This window comes from Pleurodeles waltl, chromosome 6 (assembly GCF_031143425.1).
Source record: "Pleurodeles waltl isolate 20211129_DDA chromosome 6, aPleWal1.hap1.20221129, whole genome shotgun sequence".
Classification (NCBI taxonomy): Eukaryota; Metazoa; Chordata; class Amphibia; order Caudata; family Salamandridae; genus Pleurodeles; species Pleurodeles waltl.
Window position 1 is genome coordinate 1,442,844,286 of NC_090445.1, and position 18,188 is coordinate 1,442,862,473.

General features: G+C 44.5%; 1 protein-coding gene across 1 annotated transcript; it reads right to left on the reverse strand.

Moving 5' to 3' along the window:
• Window positions 1-885: 885 nt before the first annotated feature.
• LOC138300941 (dual specificity protein phosphatase 26-like) lies at window positions 886-16,189 on the reverse strand. The gene is made up of 3 exons (XM_069240863.1): window positions 15,883-16,189; window positions 9,732-9,949; window positions 886-1,528 (listed from the first exon to the last, which is right to left on the reverse strand). Exons 1-3 carry the CDS (start codon window positions 16,011-16,013, stop codon window positions 1,317-1,319), a joined length of 561 nt encoding a protein of 186 aa, XP_069096964.1. The 5' UTR covers window positions 16,014-16,189; the 3' UTR covers window positions 886-1,316.
• Between the last annotated feature and the right edge of the window lie 1,999 nt (window positions 16,190-18,188).

The window sequence follows — 18,188 nt, forward strand, 5'->3', positions numbered from 1 at the left end:
TTCTCAGAGTAGGCAGTGGTCCATAGGACCACTGCCTGCTCTGAAAAAATATGTTTGTCGACATTCACAAAGGGGAAGGGGTCCCATGGGGATCACTTCCCTTTTGCGAATGAGTTACCACCAGTGTGACACTGGTGGTAACTGCGAGTTGGTTTGCGACCGCATTCGCGGTCACAAAGCAACTCTGAATTGCGATGCGAGTCGCAAATAGGAAGGGAACACCCCTTCCTATTTGCGAGTCGTATTCACAAATTGCGTAATTTGTGAATGAGCATCGCAAAAGGCTTTTTGCATGGTGCAAACTGCGATTTTCGCAGTTTGCGTCATGCAAAAAGCTTTCTACATTTGGCCCTTAGTTTCATCTAAGGGTGTAAGATTGAGTCTAGGTACTGTCATCATAACTATCATAATTGCAATAACGTTGAGAATTGCCAGCCAGGACGATGAAGCAAATGTTGATCGCTGACTAATGTTACCTGATATGTTGATGGTTATAAGTGGTATAAGACACAGTTATTTTACCCACAGAAAGGTTGGATTGTTATTGTTTAAGAGAGGTCATTCGCTACTGTTTATTAGGGGAAGTTCCTTACCCAAGTGGAACATTATTACTTTAAAGGCATGGCATGACACATTGAAAGTGCACACACTATAGGAATATATCTGTACATTCTTTAAGGAGAGCCCCCTCTCAAGCCGCAAGGACCCCTGCGAAGTCTCAGCTTATGAATCCATATATACAAGAGGAAAGGAAGAACCGAGTAACTGTGCAAACTCTGAATTCACGATTAGCATGTACCCTTTAATACGAAGTATTTTGAAAAATAGTAATATTCGCCATCAAAAGAATGACCTATAAATAAAGCAACACACTTTTACCTTAAATGTCAGTAAACGATTTTAGTTGCTCTTAAAACCAATTAAAAACATCCTGCATATGCTTTTATCTTTTACTATTCGGTTAATTACAGAAAATCTTGTTATTGTCACAAGGTGTTTTTTTCAAGCGGTTATGTACATTTTTCTACAGTCTAGTACATTCTGTGCCAAATATATATGCAGTGAGAGAAGGAATTATTAATCAAGTCAAGGTATTCCTCAAAGGCAACCCTCGTACTCCAATGACTCCAAGTAGTTCAGAGCCTTTGTTTCATAGATTGTTGGCGCCTCCTTCTTGGGAGGATCCTTTCAATACAGCACAATCCCAAGCAACATTAACGAGGAAACACCATTCAGTCTGTCAGCAATACAGTGACCACTGCCCAGTGGTGAGACGTTGCATACGCCCTGATTTCCTGCTGGTGCATCCAAACACCTTAGATGATTTTGCAAAATTTCCATCGGAACCGCAAGTCCAAATCGAGGTCCTGTAACTGCTTTAAAAAGCCACGGTTCGGGCAGATGGGCCTATACTGGGTCACCCTCTGGATGGCATCTGCCAATGAGAAGTGATGATATATCATCAGGTAAGCTAGAACCAATGCAGCAGAGCGACTCCTGCCCAGGACACAGTGCACCAAGACCTTACCTGGAGAAGGAGAGGAAAGCGTTAGTGACTTGAGAGGAGTACATGGGTTCACATTCCAAATCTAGAGGTACCAATTTATCTGGGATACCTACATCGTAAGTCAAGGAGGAGTACACAGTGGAGGACAGAATCAAGACACGCGGCAGGGGACCAGACAATCAATCCTGTCTCTATGAAGCGTATATTACAATCAAACAGCTGTGCTGGGCAGTGTTTTTATTTATATGTGTGTACACACTACATCATTTTCAATTCTTAAGATCTCGACTCTTAAAAAAAGAAAAAAAGCTCTTCAGAGTAAAGCCCTCAAAGATCCAAAGTTGAAGGAGCAACTGAATGAAAATAGGTCATTAATGGTTTGCCGGGAAAGAGGGAGACTGTCGAGACTCTTTCCTCTTACTGAGAACAGCCACCTTTAGTGGTACTTTCCTAAAGTGTGGCACAATCTGAAAAATGTTGTATCAAATACTGGTACCATAGTTTAATGCATATTTCTTCCACAATATTGTCCTAGCATATTTTTATAACGTGCAATGCCTAGCAAAACCTCTGAAGGGAAATGCCTGGTGCTAAATCCTGAACGGCAAGTTATGGCATAATATTCTGATCGTCAGTCTCTTGGGAAATCTTCTGATGGGTGATGCCTGCGATTATATTTTGATAGGCATTCCCTGACGGTGTTTTGTGATAGGCAAATCTTAGTACAATATTCATTCGTTCTTTCATACTTTTTTTATTAGCAGTTTATAAAACACTATATAATCATTAAAATGTTATATTTTTCTAAAGACTGATTACACTATCGAAACAGTTACCAGGTAATTAGGGATACACTTATCCATAAAATTCAACAGATAACTGAACTTAAGCACATTAAAATCGCCATAAAAGCTCAGTGGACATAATATCAAATATCAAATCATACCTAATCATGTTTTTAAAAGAAAAAAAAACACATTCTCGGGTGATTTTGTATCTTTACAACAAAGTTTACATAGTCAATTATCATATAAAGGTCTCACCAGGCACCTACAATCTAAAGCCATGCAATGGTTTCTTTACATGCCAATCACATGTAACATCCTTCCATCTTTATGGGTAACTACCTCTTAGATAGCAGATAGTTGCATTAAAATCACCAAACCACAGGATTAATTCATGAAAATTAGGAAACAATGGTATGGAATAGGCTATGGTAAGACCATTTAATACAATTTCAGGTCCCTTTTTACAATATTGTCAAGTTCCGTTCTTGGTCAGATATATCCTAATGGAAACTTCTTGGTGAAAATTTTCTTTGAACAATTTCTGTCCACAGTTTTTGCCTTTATTACTATATTTTTCATCTACACTCGTGTGGTACCATTTCCTTGGGAAAGAGCATAGGTACAGGAAGTTGTTACATTCATTCTTTGTCATTTTTTTAAATGTTTTCAGACATTAAAGTGTTTTTACTATGTATGCTGTATCCTAGAGAGTTGGGCAAGATGGCTGATTAATGGGTACACACTACGGTGCCCACAAAGTCCTGTGGAAGTGATCCTAGGAAAGGGAGAGAGTGCATCTTCTGGTGGAAGAAATGAGCAAAGATAAAAAGAAAGAGACCTCTAAGGAGTCCTAAAAGAATGCCAAAGGGAGGGAGACCTGAGTACCATCCCATTCCAAGGGGAGGGAGTACCTGGGAAGAAACTATGGCCTTTCAAAGGCCGTGGTGTGATTTGACTGTCAGCACACAGGGCATAAGAGGGGAGATCCTGTGTGTACCAAGAAGTCATCCACTGACAACCATCCCTAGGGAATTGCCAGTATAGGGCTGGGGTTAGAAGTTGGCCTTAAGAATTACAGAGGGTACACTGAGGCCTCCTTAGTTTTAGTGGGTGAGAAGGAAACTGAACCCTTGGCTCACTGGCCTCCAAGCATGGGGATTATAGGCAGTGGAAAAGAATCAATGGGGTTGAAGGGAAGGCCCTGATGAATAAAGGTGCCAGCATAACCAGTTCATGGCTAAGCTGGTTTCCCCACACCAAATAATACCAAATGAGGTGCGCCAGATAGTCAACTCTGACAAAGACCGGGAGTGACATCCCGTGGCTATAGTGGACTTCGAGTGGGGAGGAGTTACTGGTCCAAAAATGGTAGCTGTATCCCCTGTCATCCCAGTGGAGTGCCTGCTGGGAAATGACCTTGAAACCTCTCCCTGGGCAAAGGTCGGGGGAAGGACTCATGCAGCAATGTTGGATGTGTGGCTGTGTGGCTCTACTAGAGCCCAAGTGGCTATAAAGGAAAGTCAAGGGACCCTAGAATCTGGGAGAATAGCTCAGGTCCCTAGTAACAAGAGAAAGGACAGGAAATCTGTCAGACAGCTTACAAAAATTGTCAGGCCCAGAAGGAGTCTAACCCTAAAGTGAAGGCCTGGTGCCCGAAAAGGAGGATATTACTTTGGCAGACTTGTCAGGGCTCACTGAACTGAAAGGAGCAGGTGGTCTATCCACAGAGGGCTTGAGCCAGGGGTTATAGATGTGTCCCACTCTTGTAAGCCTGGAGCAGCTAGCTGAAATGCAAGAACAAGGAGAGCGGTACCATTAAGCTATACTGGGAGGAGTGAGTCCTGTACAGTGAGGCAACGGGCCCCCAGTCCATAGGCAACCAGGAGAATGGTGGTCCCCCAACAGCACTAAGAATTCTGCCTTAGCCTAGCCCAAGACGTCCCCTAAACTGATCATCAGGGGCCGATCAAAACCTGGGAGAGGTTGGTCAGTCACTTTTATTGGGCCCAGGTGTTACAGTAAGTGAAGGAGTTCTGTCACTCCTGTGTTGCCTGTCAAGCTGGTTTGTAAAGAAACAGGCTTTTTGCAGATCCCCTCCCTCACTTTTTGCCTCCATCTGGACTACTACCTGCTGGTTTTTCGAATATGAGAATGCACTGAGCCCTGCTAACCAGATCCCAGTGTCAGTCTCCCTAACCCATACAAAGTGTATGTCAAATATGCTACCCCCAATCGGCTCAAACTGATTTACTTATAAGTCCCTAGTATATGGTACCCATGGTTTCCTGGGCATGTATATTGTGTGTGCACCTAGGGCTGCAGCACTGATCATGCCACCTAGAGTAGAAAATGCCTCCCAGCCTGCCACTGCAGACTGGAAGGGCAGTGGTAACACTGCTAATTCAACTTTGCCATTCAAATCAATGGCAAAGCACCTACTCCCTTTAACAATATATGTAAGCCTTCCCTGAGGAAGGCCTATTGGGCCCTAAGGCAAGGAGCTAAATAGTCTTAGGTAGAATAGGTATTTTTAGATATTGTCCTAGCACCAACACTTCTAAATTGTAATTTTGCTGTGAAAGAGTTAATAGCCCCATTGGCTAACAAATGTTTACCGGCTGACCCATCACCCCATCTCACACGGTGACTGGCCATCAGACAACTTTCTGCGCTCCACTGGAGTAGTGTGAACTACTCCCAGTCAAAGGTACATTGCAGGGTGCTACAGGTCAAAGGGTCACCTCCTCTTCACAGGAAGCCACTCAAGGTGTTATCCAAAAAGGCAAGCTTCAAAGGCGAATACACCCTTGGTATGCAAGTGGCGATCACACTGCTGAGGGGCTGCCCTTTGTTCAGGTAGACAGGCTGGTGGCGGGGTTATAGAGGAGATACCAGTCCTCTAACCAGTTTTCCCATAGGCATGTAGTCCAGTGGCACAACAAAGGTCCCTACAACCTCTGTGGTGCGGGGGCCAAGTTCCAGAGGGTCCCCCTCAGCACAGTACTCTGACCTGAAAGCTTCTGCGTGAGTCTGGAGGGGTGACCCCTCCATGTACTGTGCAGGGGGCCCCCTCAAATGTCGTCATGCCACTGATGTTGTCCACAAGGAGCCACACCTTTGGAGTCAGCTACCAATCTCCTAACATCCAAAGAAGGGCTCAGACATCTTGAAAGTGGGCATAAAAGTGCACACTAGGATTACTAGATGTCATACATAGCTGGAACGTTATCACCAAGAGGGAGTGGACCTGGTAGCACATTGGCTAGTGACCGCATCATCCCATCAGGGCAGTTTCTGGGTATCTCTAAGGCACCCCTGGCACCCTTGACCTGAGGTCACACCAGAACTGTACAAAGGTCTAAAGAAGGACTGTCCTGCTGGCCCCTGGACTTGGCAAAGAGAGGCTGCACTGTCTGCTGGACTGCACCTGCCCCACCTTGGGCTAGCGAGGAGAGGACTGTGCCTGTGGCTCCTTGCTCTGGGACAAGTCGTGCCCAGACCAAAGAAAGGACTCCCAGGGGCAGTCGGCTGGCTCCTGGTACCAGCACCAGGGACAACAAAGCTGAAGTAGCCTAACTTGGCAAGTCAGTAGCCACTTCAAGGAATCTCCACTGACTGCCACTGGGCGTCACAAGAGACCAATCCTCAACGATCAAAAGTTGCACCTGAGTCAGCCAGATCAGGGAGTGTTGTCTGAGACCAGATTGGTCACCCAAGAATGACACCAGCCTCCATCAAGGGATATCTCTGGAACCACTGTGTATGGAGGCCCGGTAGCCAGTGCTTAACTTGAGCCGGTGTTTGCTGGTGGGGGCACATGCACTTGTTTTTGGGAACTGGCACTTTTTTTTGCATCAAGCATTTACTGCAAGCAAATGATGCACACAACGTCAGAAAATGGAGAAGGCAGAAAGCTGCAAGAGTCCCCGAAAGGGGCAGTGAGTGGCTGTAAATGCATCAAAGAGGCCTGAGATGGCTTTAGGATTACACTGCCTCAGTATTTTGTGCGCAAGCATTAAATTGCAGTAGCCGCATGTTTCAGAGGAGAGCTGTGGGCACATTGTTATTTACAAATTAAGCACTGCTGGTAGCCTGGCTGCAGGTGGCCTTCGACTGTCTCAAACAGTACTTCGAGGGACCACGACCACTGTGGCCGGTCACCCCACTTGACCCGTGGACCAAGGAATAACTGTCAAGACACCCTCTTTGACCGCACAGTACCCAGAGTATCCTTGAGCATCTTCCATCTCCTGCATCCTCAGCATCAGGGTGAGAACTGGACTGGAAAAAGGTTTGGTGGCCAGGTAACTGTCCAAATACTCCTCATTGGCCCCCTAGATCATCATCCTGTCAGATTTGATCACCCAAGTTGGTGGGCCAGAGTAGCCAAACACAACTCTTACAAACTTTTCAAAAGTTTGTAAACTTTACACTGTCCCTAGGCTTGTTTGTGGTTGCAATAAGTCATATGTTTTCTTTAAAAATCTGTATCTGCCTAACCCTTCAGTAGATTTTGCTCATCTTCGTGTCTAAAAATCCATACAATATAATTGATTTTTATAAATTGGTGTCTGATTTCTTTTGTGTTGCGCAGCTTCCTTATTTTGTTGTTTTGGTACTGTTCACTAGTTCCTTTGTTTAAGCCTTGCTGCTCGAAGCCATAGCTACCCAGGGCTGAGCTTAAGGTTTTACAAATTAGCCTGATTGGACCCAAGACAGTTTTTGCGAGTGTATTACACAGTAAGGCTGCATAGCCATGCCATATAATACACCCAAATCCTCACATCAGTGGCAAGACAGGTGTCAAGCCAAAGGCTCCCCTGATACCTCTTCCTGTGGGGGAGACCCCCTTTGAGTGGGAGGGGGATTCATATTGTTGGTCCCCTAGATCCATAAATTGCCTCTGCAAACAGGTTCATCCTGGTAGTAGTGGAACATGCCATTAGGTATCCAGAAGCACTACCACTCAGGACAGTGACTGCTGTGGTTAGGGCCCTACTTGATATATTCACCAGAGTAGGTTTCCCAAAGGAAGTCATCTCAGATAGGGAAACTAACTTTATGTCCGCCTATCTGAAAGCAACGTGAGATGAGTATGTGTTACCTACAAGTTCACCACTCTCTACCATTTCCAAGGGTATGGTTTGTTTGAAAGGTTCAACAAAACCAGGAAAGGCATGATAGTGAGCTTGCAGGAAAAACTCATAAGGAAATGGCATGTTCTAATACCATGCCTGCTGTTTGCCTACAGGGACGAGCCTCAAAAAGAGTGTGGTCCACCCCTTTTGAACTCCTCTTTGGTCACACTGTAAGAATATCACTGAGTTTAGTGAGTGAAGGATGGGAAAGGCTCATCAAGGAGCCTAAACACGATATTGTGGATCATGTACTAGGCCTACGCTCCAGGATGGTGGAGTACATGAGGAAGGCAAAGATTAAAATTGGGGTCAGCTGTGAGCTTGTAAAACACTGGTGTGACCAGAAGTCCTCGTTGGTAGATTATCAGTCAGGACAGTTGGTGAGGGCTTTGGACCCTGTAGCTCCTCGGTCCCGCCAGGAAAGTAGACTGGGCTCTATCGCATTTTGGGACAGAAAGGGGAAGTCACCTATCTGGTGGACTTAGGCACCCCAACAAACCTTCACATGGTTATCCGTGTCATCAGGCCAAAACTCCACCATAACAAGGCTGAAATGACTTTGCTCATGGTAATAAACAGATAGGAAAGTGAAACTTTCCCAGATCTACTGTCAAACAATGTAAAAAATGCTTCAGTGGATGGAATAGTCCTCTCCTCCACTTTAACAGCCAAGCAGCAAAAAGATTGTTACAGACTCCTGCAACAGTTTGTGGTCTGTTTTTTTTTACCCCAGGTCCGAGAACTTGGTGTACCCATGATGTGGACACAGGTGACAGCCTGCCTGTCTGTAGTATAATTTATAGGTTGTCAGTTCAGGTCAAAACAAGCATAAGATCTCACCCAAGGAACTAAGGACAGGTCTTCCTTTTCAACTCTTGAAGGCCACTTTCAGTTCAAAAAGATGCCCTATGGGTTGGAAAATACAGTTGCCACCTTCCAAAGATTGGTGAACAGTGTTCTTTCAGGTTTGGAAAGTTTCAGTGCACCATATCTAGATGATATTGCTGCATTTAGTTTCACATAGGAGGAGCACTTGGTCCGTCCGAAGGAAGTGCTTCAGGCCCTGCAACAGGCAGGCCTGTCTTTCAAGGAATGTAACAGCCATATAGGGTAAGGCTGAGTTATGTATTTGCTGCACTAAGTAAATGGAGGTCATGTACAACCTCTCTAGCCCAAGATCCAGTCCTTCTGGCCAGGGAAGCTCCTCAGACACAGACCCAGGTCAGAACCTTTTTAGGCCTAACTGGGTACTATAGGAGGTTTGTAAAACGCTATATTACTGGTGTGGCACCAATTAAATAACTCACTTATCAAAAGCAACAAAGAGAGGTTATCTGGGCTGAGCAGTGTCAAAAGGCTTTTGACACCCTCAAGGAAGCATTGTGCTCAGCACCTGTCCTAAAGGCACCTGATTTCAGAAAAAAATGTTCTTGTCCAGACAGGTGCTTCTGGACATGTGATTAGGGTAATGTTAGTACAGGTAAATAATGATGGCCAGGATCAACCAGTTGCCTTTATTAGGAGGCAACTCCTCCCCAGAGAGCAACGTTGGAATGCAATTTACAGGAGAACCTTTGCTGTGGTTTGATCTGTGAAGAAGCTGAGGTGCTACTTTTTTGGGGATTCACTTCAGAGTTCAAACTCACCACAAACCTCTCAGGTGGATTATACAGATGAGAGGAAAGAACCACAAATTGTTGAGGTGGCCCATTTCCCTACAGAGTATGGGCTTCACAGTGTAACAAAGACATGGTACTTCATAGAGGCCACCTGTTGGAAAAGGTGATACTTCTCCCTGGCAGGAAGCCAAACATGGTCTGAGCCAAAAAAAGGCAAGCTTCAAAGAGGAAGCCACCTTTGAAGGGCAAATGGTGGACACACATGAGAGGGGTTGTTCTTTTGTTCATGTAGACATGTTTGTGTCCTGGACACATAGAGGGGAAAACAGTTGCCAAACTGGTTCCACTCTCTTGTGACTAGGCAGAATAGTGCACTCTGGGATAGCTAGATGCCAGACATTGCAGGACTTCATCATCAGGCAGCAGGAGACCTGGTATTCCATTGACTAGTAGTCACTGCATCCCGAGGGCTAGTTGTGAGCATAAAAGCAGCACCCCTGGCACCCAGACCTCAGATCATGTTTTTAATGGCGAGAATAACAGCATGTCTTGACAAGCTGAACCCGAAGTTGGTCTGCAAAACAAAATGTTTTTTGGAGGAAGGTGAAATTTGCTCCAGTTGAGAGGTGTGGCAGACTCTGTACATGACAAATTATGTGAGTAGTACGTGTATACTCACCACATGGGTCGCTCAGGGCAGTATGGATGTACTCGGCTGCTGTGTGGAAGTACAGGCTGAGGTTGAAGTCGGGGCAGTCTTCTGCAGTGATGCCATAATAATGGATCCCCTGGCCATACACCACCTGCTCTCCCTTGCAATCCCAGGAACAGTGGGCTGCATTCAGCACATGAGTTATGCCCATCTCGTTCAGTACATCCAGGTTGTTTGCTATGACACTGACAATATTAAGAAAAATAGGTAAAATTATCATATAATACTAGACCACACTACAGAGGACAAGTGAGAGGCCATCTTTCTTTCATACTCAGTAATACTTCAGAACCCCTTTCATCACCTGCAACTGACTGCACTCCATCCACCCTCTGTAATACAACTGGCTCCCAAACTACCATCTAGAGTAATGTGCACTACGCTGCCCTTCTGTGACTTCACACCTCCCTCTGGGCAATTTATCCTTTATCTCCCCTGTCTCAACAGCAAATCAACTTTTATACTACCAACCCCAGAGATCGGTACCCCATCGTCCCTCAGACACTCATTCCAAGTTCCCCTTTACATCTGTAGGGAGATACAGTGGCTGGAATTAAAGATTCTGTCTAGTATATCCCTGTGCGTTAATAGGAATGGTGAGTTCTTTTTCCCAGAAAAAGGAATAACACGCAGACTGCAAATACCAGGTCCAATTCTTTATGTTTTGAACCCGTCTAGGGAAAATAATGGCCCCAAACTATACACATTTAACCCCTGGTTAGAGCTCACAATAAATGTTGCAAATTTTTTCTTCTCGGCCTTGAAGGGTTGGTGGTGGTGAGGGAGGACACAGTTTATTTTGCTTCAGATGGAGGGAGGTTCCCCTTCCCGCCACTCAAAACAATTACGGAGCACCTGCCCACAGCTCCTCTCACATCTCTGGGTCTGATGTCTCTGAAATTATTGGCTCCTTAATTTGAGGACCTGATAAGACCCAGCCTGGAGACACCTGAATATGTATTGCCTGGAGGATACCAATTCAGCAACTGGTAATGAGATCATCAGTATATCATCACACTAACCTCTTCCCAGATACAATGATCCACACATCATACTCCCTTGGAAACACACCACATCCTCACTGATACTAGCAATGCATTCTTTATGGTTCGTATTTCAGCGTATCAGGTTTTTTATTTCAAGCTACAAAAAATATTGAATCTAGAATTCTGGTATATTGACTAACACTTTATCATCCTGGTAAGTACATATAGGTATATAGAGACATACCATTCTTAACTCCACACATTATTTTTCGCTAATAACTTTGGTGCTCTGTAAGGAATCTTTCCAAAAAAGTTTATGGACCTCAGCTCCTTCCTAGAAACTTTGAGAGTGATCCATCAATCAGGAACCAAAAAAAGGGGAGGATCCCAAAACATAATTTTCCAATGTTAATTCCCTTAGGAAATTTTGGGGGGTGATACATAAAAGTGGCGGAATGAAATTGCATTAAATTTGGCAAAAAAGTTAGAATTTTACTCAGAAAACATGCTTTTTGTGATTTGGTGTAAATCTGTTTGTCTGTTTTTGGGAATTTGTGTAAAAAGAAGTGCTCAGGATGGGCTTGAAAGGGTTAAAAATTATGTATATCTAGATGATTAGCCCCTTTGGAGTCCCTCAACACTTATGTGGTAAAATGCATTGAAGAAATACATAGATCTGATTGGCAGAGGTAGCTTTCTTCCCCATCGATCATCTCGGGCCAGCAGGACCAGTACCAGTCCTGCAGAACAGAGCAATCTGATTAGCTTGCCTTCACTTGATCAGAAATGTTGCAGCAGTTATTACAGGACACTGGGACTTGGTCCCCATGTCCTGAAGCTGAAAATAAAAACCAAATCTCCTGGCACTTCTAGGGGTGTTGGGGAGAGGGTGCAGAGGAACACAGTACTCCAACAGGACCCAGTGCACCACATCCTTGCGGTACTGCAGTACTCCCACTGGAGTCGTACTGTGGCAACGTGAAAACTTCACTAGGTGAAGCTTGCATGGTCTTGCGGCACAATGAAGGTGAGGCTTGGTAGCTGTACTGCTGGTGTGCCGCTGTACTGTAAAAAAAAAAAAAAAAAAACATGGGAAAATTGTGGGGTTGGGGTCCGCTGGAAGTTGGCTGTCCGCTGGGAATGGAATAAATGGCACAGCTTCAATTACTAATATAAAAGTCAAATGTCTATGTAGGCTCCACATAGAAGAGGATTGAAAGCAAACTATAAAACCATTCAAGTAGAACATACAAACTGAATTGGTTTACAAGTACAACAGTAGCCCTCATTGTTAGAACTGGCAGCTCTTGGCATGGTTTCCCTGTACTTTTTGCTTCTGACCTCCTATTTCTGGACCCTGTGCTGTAATTCGTTTTTGCTCATTTTGATTCTCTGGGCACTTTACCACTGCTAACCAGTGCTAAAGTGCAAGTGCTCTCTGTCTAAATCGTATTGTTGGTTTGTTATCCCTGATTGGCATATTTGATTTACTGTTAAGTCCCTAGTAAAGTGCACTAGAAGTGCTCATGGCCTGTAAATCAAATGCTACTAGTGGGGCTGCAGCACTGGTTGTGCCACCCACATGAGTAGCCCTGTAAACCTGTCTCAGACCTACCACTGCAGTGTCTGTGTTTGCAGTCTTGCACTGGCAATTCGACCTGGCACGTGTACCCACTTGCCAGACCTACACCTTCCCTTTGACTACATGTAAGTCACCTCTAAGGTAGGCCCTAGGTAGCCCCATGGGCAGGGTATAGTGTATTTATAAGGTAGAACATGTAGTGGTGTGTTTTACATGTCCTGATAGTGAAATACTGCTAAATGTGTTTTTCACTATTGCAAGGTCTATCTCTCTCATAGGTTAACTTGGGGATTGTATTTAAATATATTTTAAGTGCAGTTTCCCATTGGGAACAGGTATAGATATGGGTTTGGGGTCTCTGAACTCACAATTTAAAAATATACTTTTTGGTAAAAAAGTTTTTGGGATTGTCAGTTTGAAAATGCCACGTGTAGAAAGTGGGCATTTTCTTGCTAAACCATTCTGTGCCTCTGCCTGCTTGTGGAATCCACGTCTAGTCCAGACTGACAGTTTAGCTGCTTGTGAATTTCCCCTAGACAGTGACATAAAGTTTCCTGCATATCCTGATGCGTCTCCTGTGCTAGAGTGGGAAGGGAGGAGCTGACACCTGCACCTGAAAGGGCTGTGCCAGTCCTCACACAGCGCAGTCTCCAGCCCCCTGGTGTGCGTCCGGGGCCAGGCCTGGGCAAGGCAGGATCTTGTCAACAATAGAGACTTTCCTTTGAAGTTTACCTACTTCAAAGGCATAAATGGGTATAAGTAGTGGACCCAAACCCCCAGACTTTTAAATTACTTCTGTATCTAGAGAAACCTCTGCCAAGGAGAAGAGCTTGATGCTTGAGGAGGACCTGACACTCTGCCTATTGCTTATCAGGCCTGCTGCTGCTGCTGCTTCTGCCTAAGAGGAAAGGAGTGGACTTGCTTTGTGCAATCCTGCCTGTGAAGTGTCTCCAAGGGCTTGGACTGAGCCTACCTCCTAGGTGTGTATCTTCCTTACCCTGACTATAGTGAGAGTCCCTGCTTGGACAGAGTGCAAAATGGCTGCCAACCACAGACCCCGTTTCTAACAATCATGAAGGCACTTCATTTAGAGTATACTAAAAAGAGGAGAACTTTATGAAGAACAGTTTCAAATCAATGCAGTCTGGCATGCCGTGATATAACAGCAGTCAAATAAACAAAGACCATTCTGAAAGAAACTGATAACAGCATTAGCAGGAGACAAGAGTTGATAAAGCTGGATTAGAACATTAGAAGGTTGGCAGCTCCATTGAAAACAATGGAGTGCTGCGGGCTTTTACTGGCCGGTAAAAGCCCGCAGCGCCAACATTCCAATGTTCGCTTTGTTCACAGCAACAGCTGTGAACAAAGCCTCACGGAGCCCGAGGGGATTTTAATCCCCTCGGGCCCTGTGAGCAATTTGTTTTTTTTAATAGAACATTCTGCCCTGAGTGGCAGAATGTTCTAATAGCCTTAGAACCCCCAGTAGCGGGCTCTACCAGCTATTAAAGGCCCTTTCCCTTGTTAAATGCCCTCGCCTTCGGCTCGGGCATTTAACGCGGGAGCAGGCCTTTAATAGCCGGTAGAGCCCGCTACTGCGGGTTCTAAGGCTATAATGTGCCCTCTGCCCACATCAAAAATAACCAGAAGAAATCATGCTGCTATCATGTCATGCTCTTAACACAAAGGCAACACTGAAGTAATAATAACAAAGCAAAAACAAAAACACTGGCACTGTATGGAACTATTTTATGTGGATGTACTCCTTGTGAAAGAGTGAAATGCAATCACTCAAAGTGAAGTTATCCGGTGGCTACAGTAGGCTGGCCAACTGCCCCATGTTGTATGCTGTAGTATGCAGTAGCAACATGTAAATGACACAACAACAGACTAGTGGATGAAGAGAGTTGGATGAAAGGCCCTTAAAGTAAGTATATTATACAAAGAATTTTAGTAAAATATAAAGGTCTTACTAATGCCAGACCTTAAAAAAATAGAAAGTTTGAACGCCTTTTCTAAATAAGGAATACCCCCTGATTTTCTAATAGGATGGGTTGCTGGTGGAGGGTTTCCCAGGTTGGAGCTTTTCAGGGTATTGATTCTTTGAGCATCATTCATTTTGTATAATTGGCAACATGAGGGAAACGCCTGATTTTGGAGTGCGATGGTGAGAAAGTAGTGGGCGAGCGAGTGGTAGATGAGCATGAAAGGGGCACAAGAATGGAGGGGATTGAGTGGGGAGAGGCATATTTTTGAACGAGTGTGCAGTGAAGGATGTATGAGCATGTAGGGGGTGAGGAAGCGGATGAGGAGAGATGAGAAGGATCAGTGAGTGGAGGGGTGAGGGAGCGGATGGGGTGACAGAGCCGAGAAGCGAGGGATTGGATGGATAGAGATTGGATGTGCGGAGACAGTGAGTGATGATAAACAGGCTCGATGACTGGGGTGGAAGAAGGATACTGTCAGAGGCATGATGGAATGCTGAAAGCTGTATCAGTCTTTAAAATTCAACTGAGCAGACTGCAGATGAAAGCAAAAAAGTGAGTACAGACTGGTTTCTGTTCTTTGTGCTAAAGAAACTGGCTTTGCTGTTATTTCTACGGTTTGCCTTTTATTATTTTCACTACTGTAACTCAGGGGCTCCTGAAGAGTTAAATTGTTACATACCATGTTTGGCTGGAGAGCCATTGGCCTGCTGACTTGGTACAAAATCGGTCTGGAGCCCTGCAAAGAATGTATTGATGGACATTCCCTCCTTCGATGTACCACATCACAACATCTGCTTCCCCCGATAGTAATCCTTATTTAATTCACCCAAACAACACATCACACCATTGCCACATTAATGAGACACTGCATATCGAGTGATCACATCACATAGACTGCAGTCCTAGCAATGTGTACTCCTGCCTTTTCAACAACGCTTTATTGTGTAGGTTTACTTGGACTCGGGTACGCTGAAATGTTCACGCCGTGTGTACCAAAAAACGTCTTGATAATGGCCACAGGAAGGAGGTTGAGCAGAATATCATGGTGGTTCTTTTCTAAAGATGAGACGTGCCTCGGGAGGTTTAGTTTTAGGGGGTAAGCATGCTTATTTGTTGTTTCGGTGTATACTAACTGCATACTATAAACTGCTGAAACTAAAGATGAGAGGCGTCGGAGACGCTCCAGACCACAGAGTAACAAACAATGATGCCGCCCTCATCTTCTGAATAATTTGGGGATAGAGAGCTACAATATAACTTAGGCTGGACCACCTCGCTGATACTTAAAGCCCCTCTTAGGTCCATCATTATCCACCGCACCCAACTTTTTTCCCCGGGTTCGGGTCCCCTGACTTAAAAGTGCAAACAAATTCAATTCTGCACTAACTCACTTGGCCCGTATGTGATATAATCCTAGTCAATTCACTTTATCCTCATGGATCCGAGTTTACCAGCCTGGCAAAAATAGTAGCGCGTTTCATCGTAAAGCGCTCGATAAAAAGTAAGCCTACATTTTTTACATTTTACTAAAATCCCAACTAGCTCAATTCTGAGGCACTTACGCGTCTCCCAGATACAGTCCCGGCCACACCTGGTCCACGTGCCGCAGGGGCGCAGAGCACTTCTCCATGAACGTCTCCATCTCGGGGATGGAGGGGGGCTGCTCCCTGCCGCCTCTTCCCGCGGGCCTCATTCTCGGGCGCTACGAAGGCAGTCGCTGGGCGCTTGCACGTACTTCTAAGGAGGGAACTTCCGGGCCACGTTGACAGCTGACGGTCTCGGACAGGTGCGAGTGTGTCCCGTCGTGACGCCGAGTTGCTCGGACGGCGTCGCTAGGCAGGATACGCCGCCAACTTTCCACAGCTGGTGAGATGAGAGTGACAGAGAGAGGAGCGCTCACTGACCGGGCCCCGGGAGGAGTGGGATGTTTCCTGACAGCCAGTGTCTCTGAAAGACAGTCTCTTTCAGCTCGGGCTGCAAGAGGCTGGTGGGTACCACTTGAGCAAGGTCAGTCAGATATCAGACGTGGGCACAGTCAGCCATTGCAGACTTCTCTTTAAACTCTCAGGGTGCGTCATGGTCAATCATTGGGGCTGGGACGGGGACAGCTACATATCAATCTCTTGCAAAGTTAGTCACGTTGACCTTTTTTCTGGAAGAGAGGCGGGGTGGTTCAGAGTCCCCATTGCCAGCCTTGCCAATTTAAAAACTGATAAGGCCAGATGTGGGAAAGCACAGCGCAGATTATTGCTGAATTTGTAAAATAAGTCCTGGGGCCAAACTTTTGCTCAGAAGTTGCCGCTGCAGAAGATCAGGGTGACCAATATCAAGACTGCGTATCATTGATGACCACTCCACGCATTTTCCACCCATCACTAGACACTCCCTGCACTTGTGGAATCGTTTTCCGAGTTTATATTTTTGTGCAGTAATAATAACTTCTAAAATGCAGTTTTACACAAGATCCTAAATATATAGACTGAATATAGATGTAATTAAACAAAGTTCATATGTTATTCAGAAGTAAAGTTATTAATGTGTTTTAGTTAGGCCATGTCTGTATAACAAGATGGATGTCATCCCTGTCACTCACTCCTGCTTCCCCTCTTGCCACACATATACTCTCCCCACAGGCATTGCAGAGCTCACAGTTAAGCTTTATGTGCACTGCATTAGTTGCCTTGCTAGTGGGAAATCTGCTATCGTTTAGATGTAAGATTCCAAAAAGTATCTATCTCATTCCATTTCATCACTGGGTTCATTCACTTGGAGTAAGTTATTGTCTAAATGTTTCATATCTGTTCGAGCCTCTTTGCATGACATTAGCACAGAGGGTGTTGAATACGATTCTTAGAAGTGGGTTCGTGCTTATTTGTTAAAGTAACGATGTGTATTTTTCTTGTGTTTTGATTTGCTAATGAATGTATACTTTTGCTCATACCACAATGACTTTGCAGTTTTTCTAATTTACTGTGCAGTAATTGTGTATAAGATCCCCTCGATTTTGAGTATGATCCAGAAGACACTCCTTTTTAGCTAGGGATGTTGTCTGATTCTCTTTTAAACTTGAACTTGAAACTTTATTGCATGATTAATTAAAATCGTTGCACAGTATACAATAAAATATATATATATAAACACCCATAAAATGCATATACCGAGTCCAGTCATATGTTATCCTACATAATGCCCGCATAAAAACACATATAAATAAATCAAATTGTGTGTTATACTAAAATAGCAGCATGTACATTACATATAAATAACTCCAATGATCTGTCAACCTAAAATTCTATAGTCACAGGAGTCCGATTGTATACCTCCATTGCCTCTCAATGCGTGATCACTTTTCTGTGTTTTTTATTTGCTCATTTGTCTCATGCGCATAGATGTAGTTAATAAACTCCAAGCTCTTAAAAATAAAGTGCAAGTGCTAGCTTCCGAATGCCCCTTAAGTTGACCACTAAAAAGAGTCCTATTCTGTCACAGTATCATGGACTGACTTAGTAATCTATATGCAAAGTGCATGTGCTCACATCCAAAAAGCCCTTCTATTTAAGAGTAAAAGAGAACCGTCCCCACAATTAAGCCTGCCATAGGGAGTTTGGCTCTCAGCTTTTTAGATGTGTGTAAGGGTTTAAAAGTGCTAATATCCATATGCCCCTTCTATTTAACCACAGAGTGGCGAGGGAATACCCTTTTGTCACTACAGTCCCAAGGCCTTGAAACCAGAAACAGCTCCATCTAGGAAGATGATAGAGTTAGTTGGGAGGTATGAGCCATTTCGTCAACAAAGTTTCTTTGTAGGCCGCGCCTTGTACAAATTGTAGTGCCTTTCTCACTTCAAGGAAAAATATCCCAAAACAGT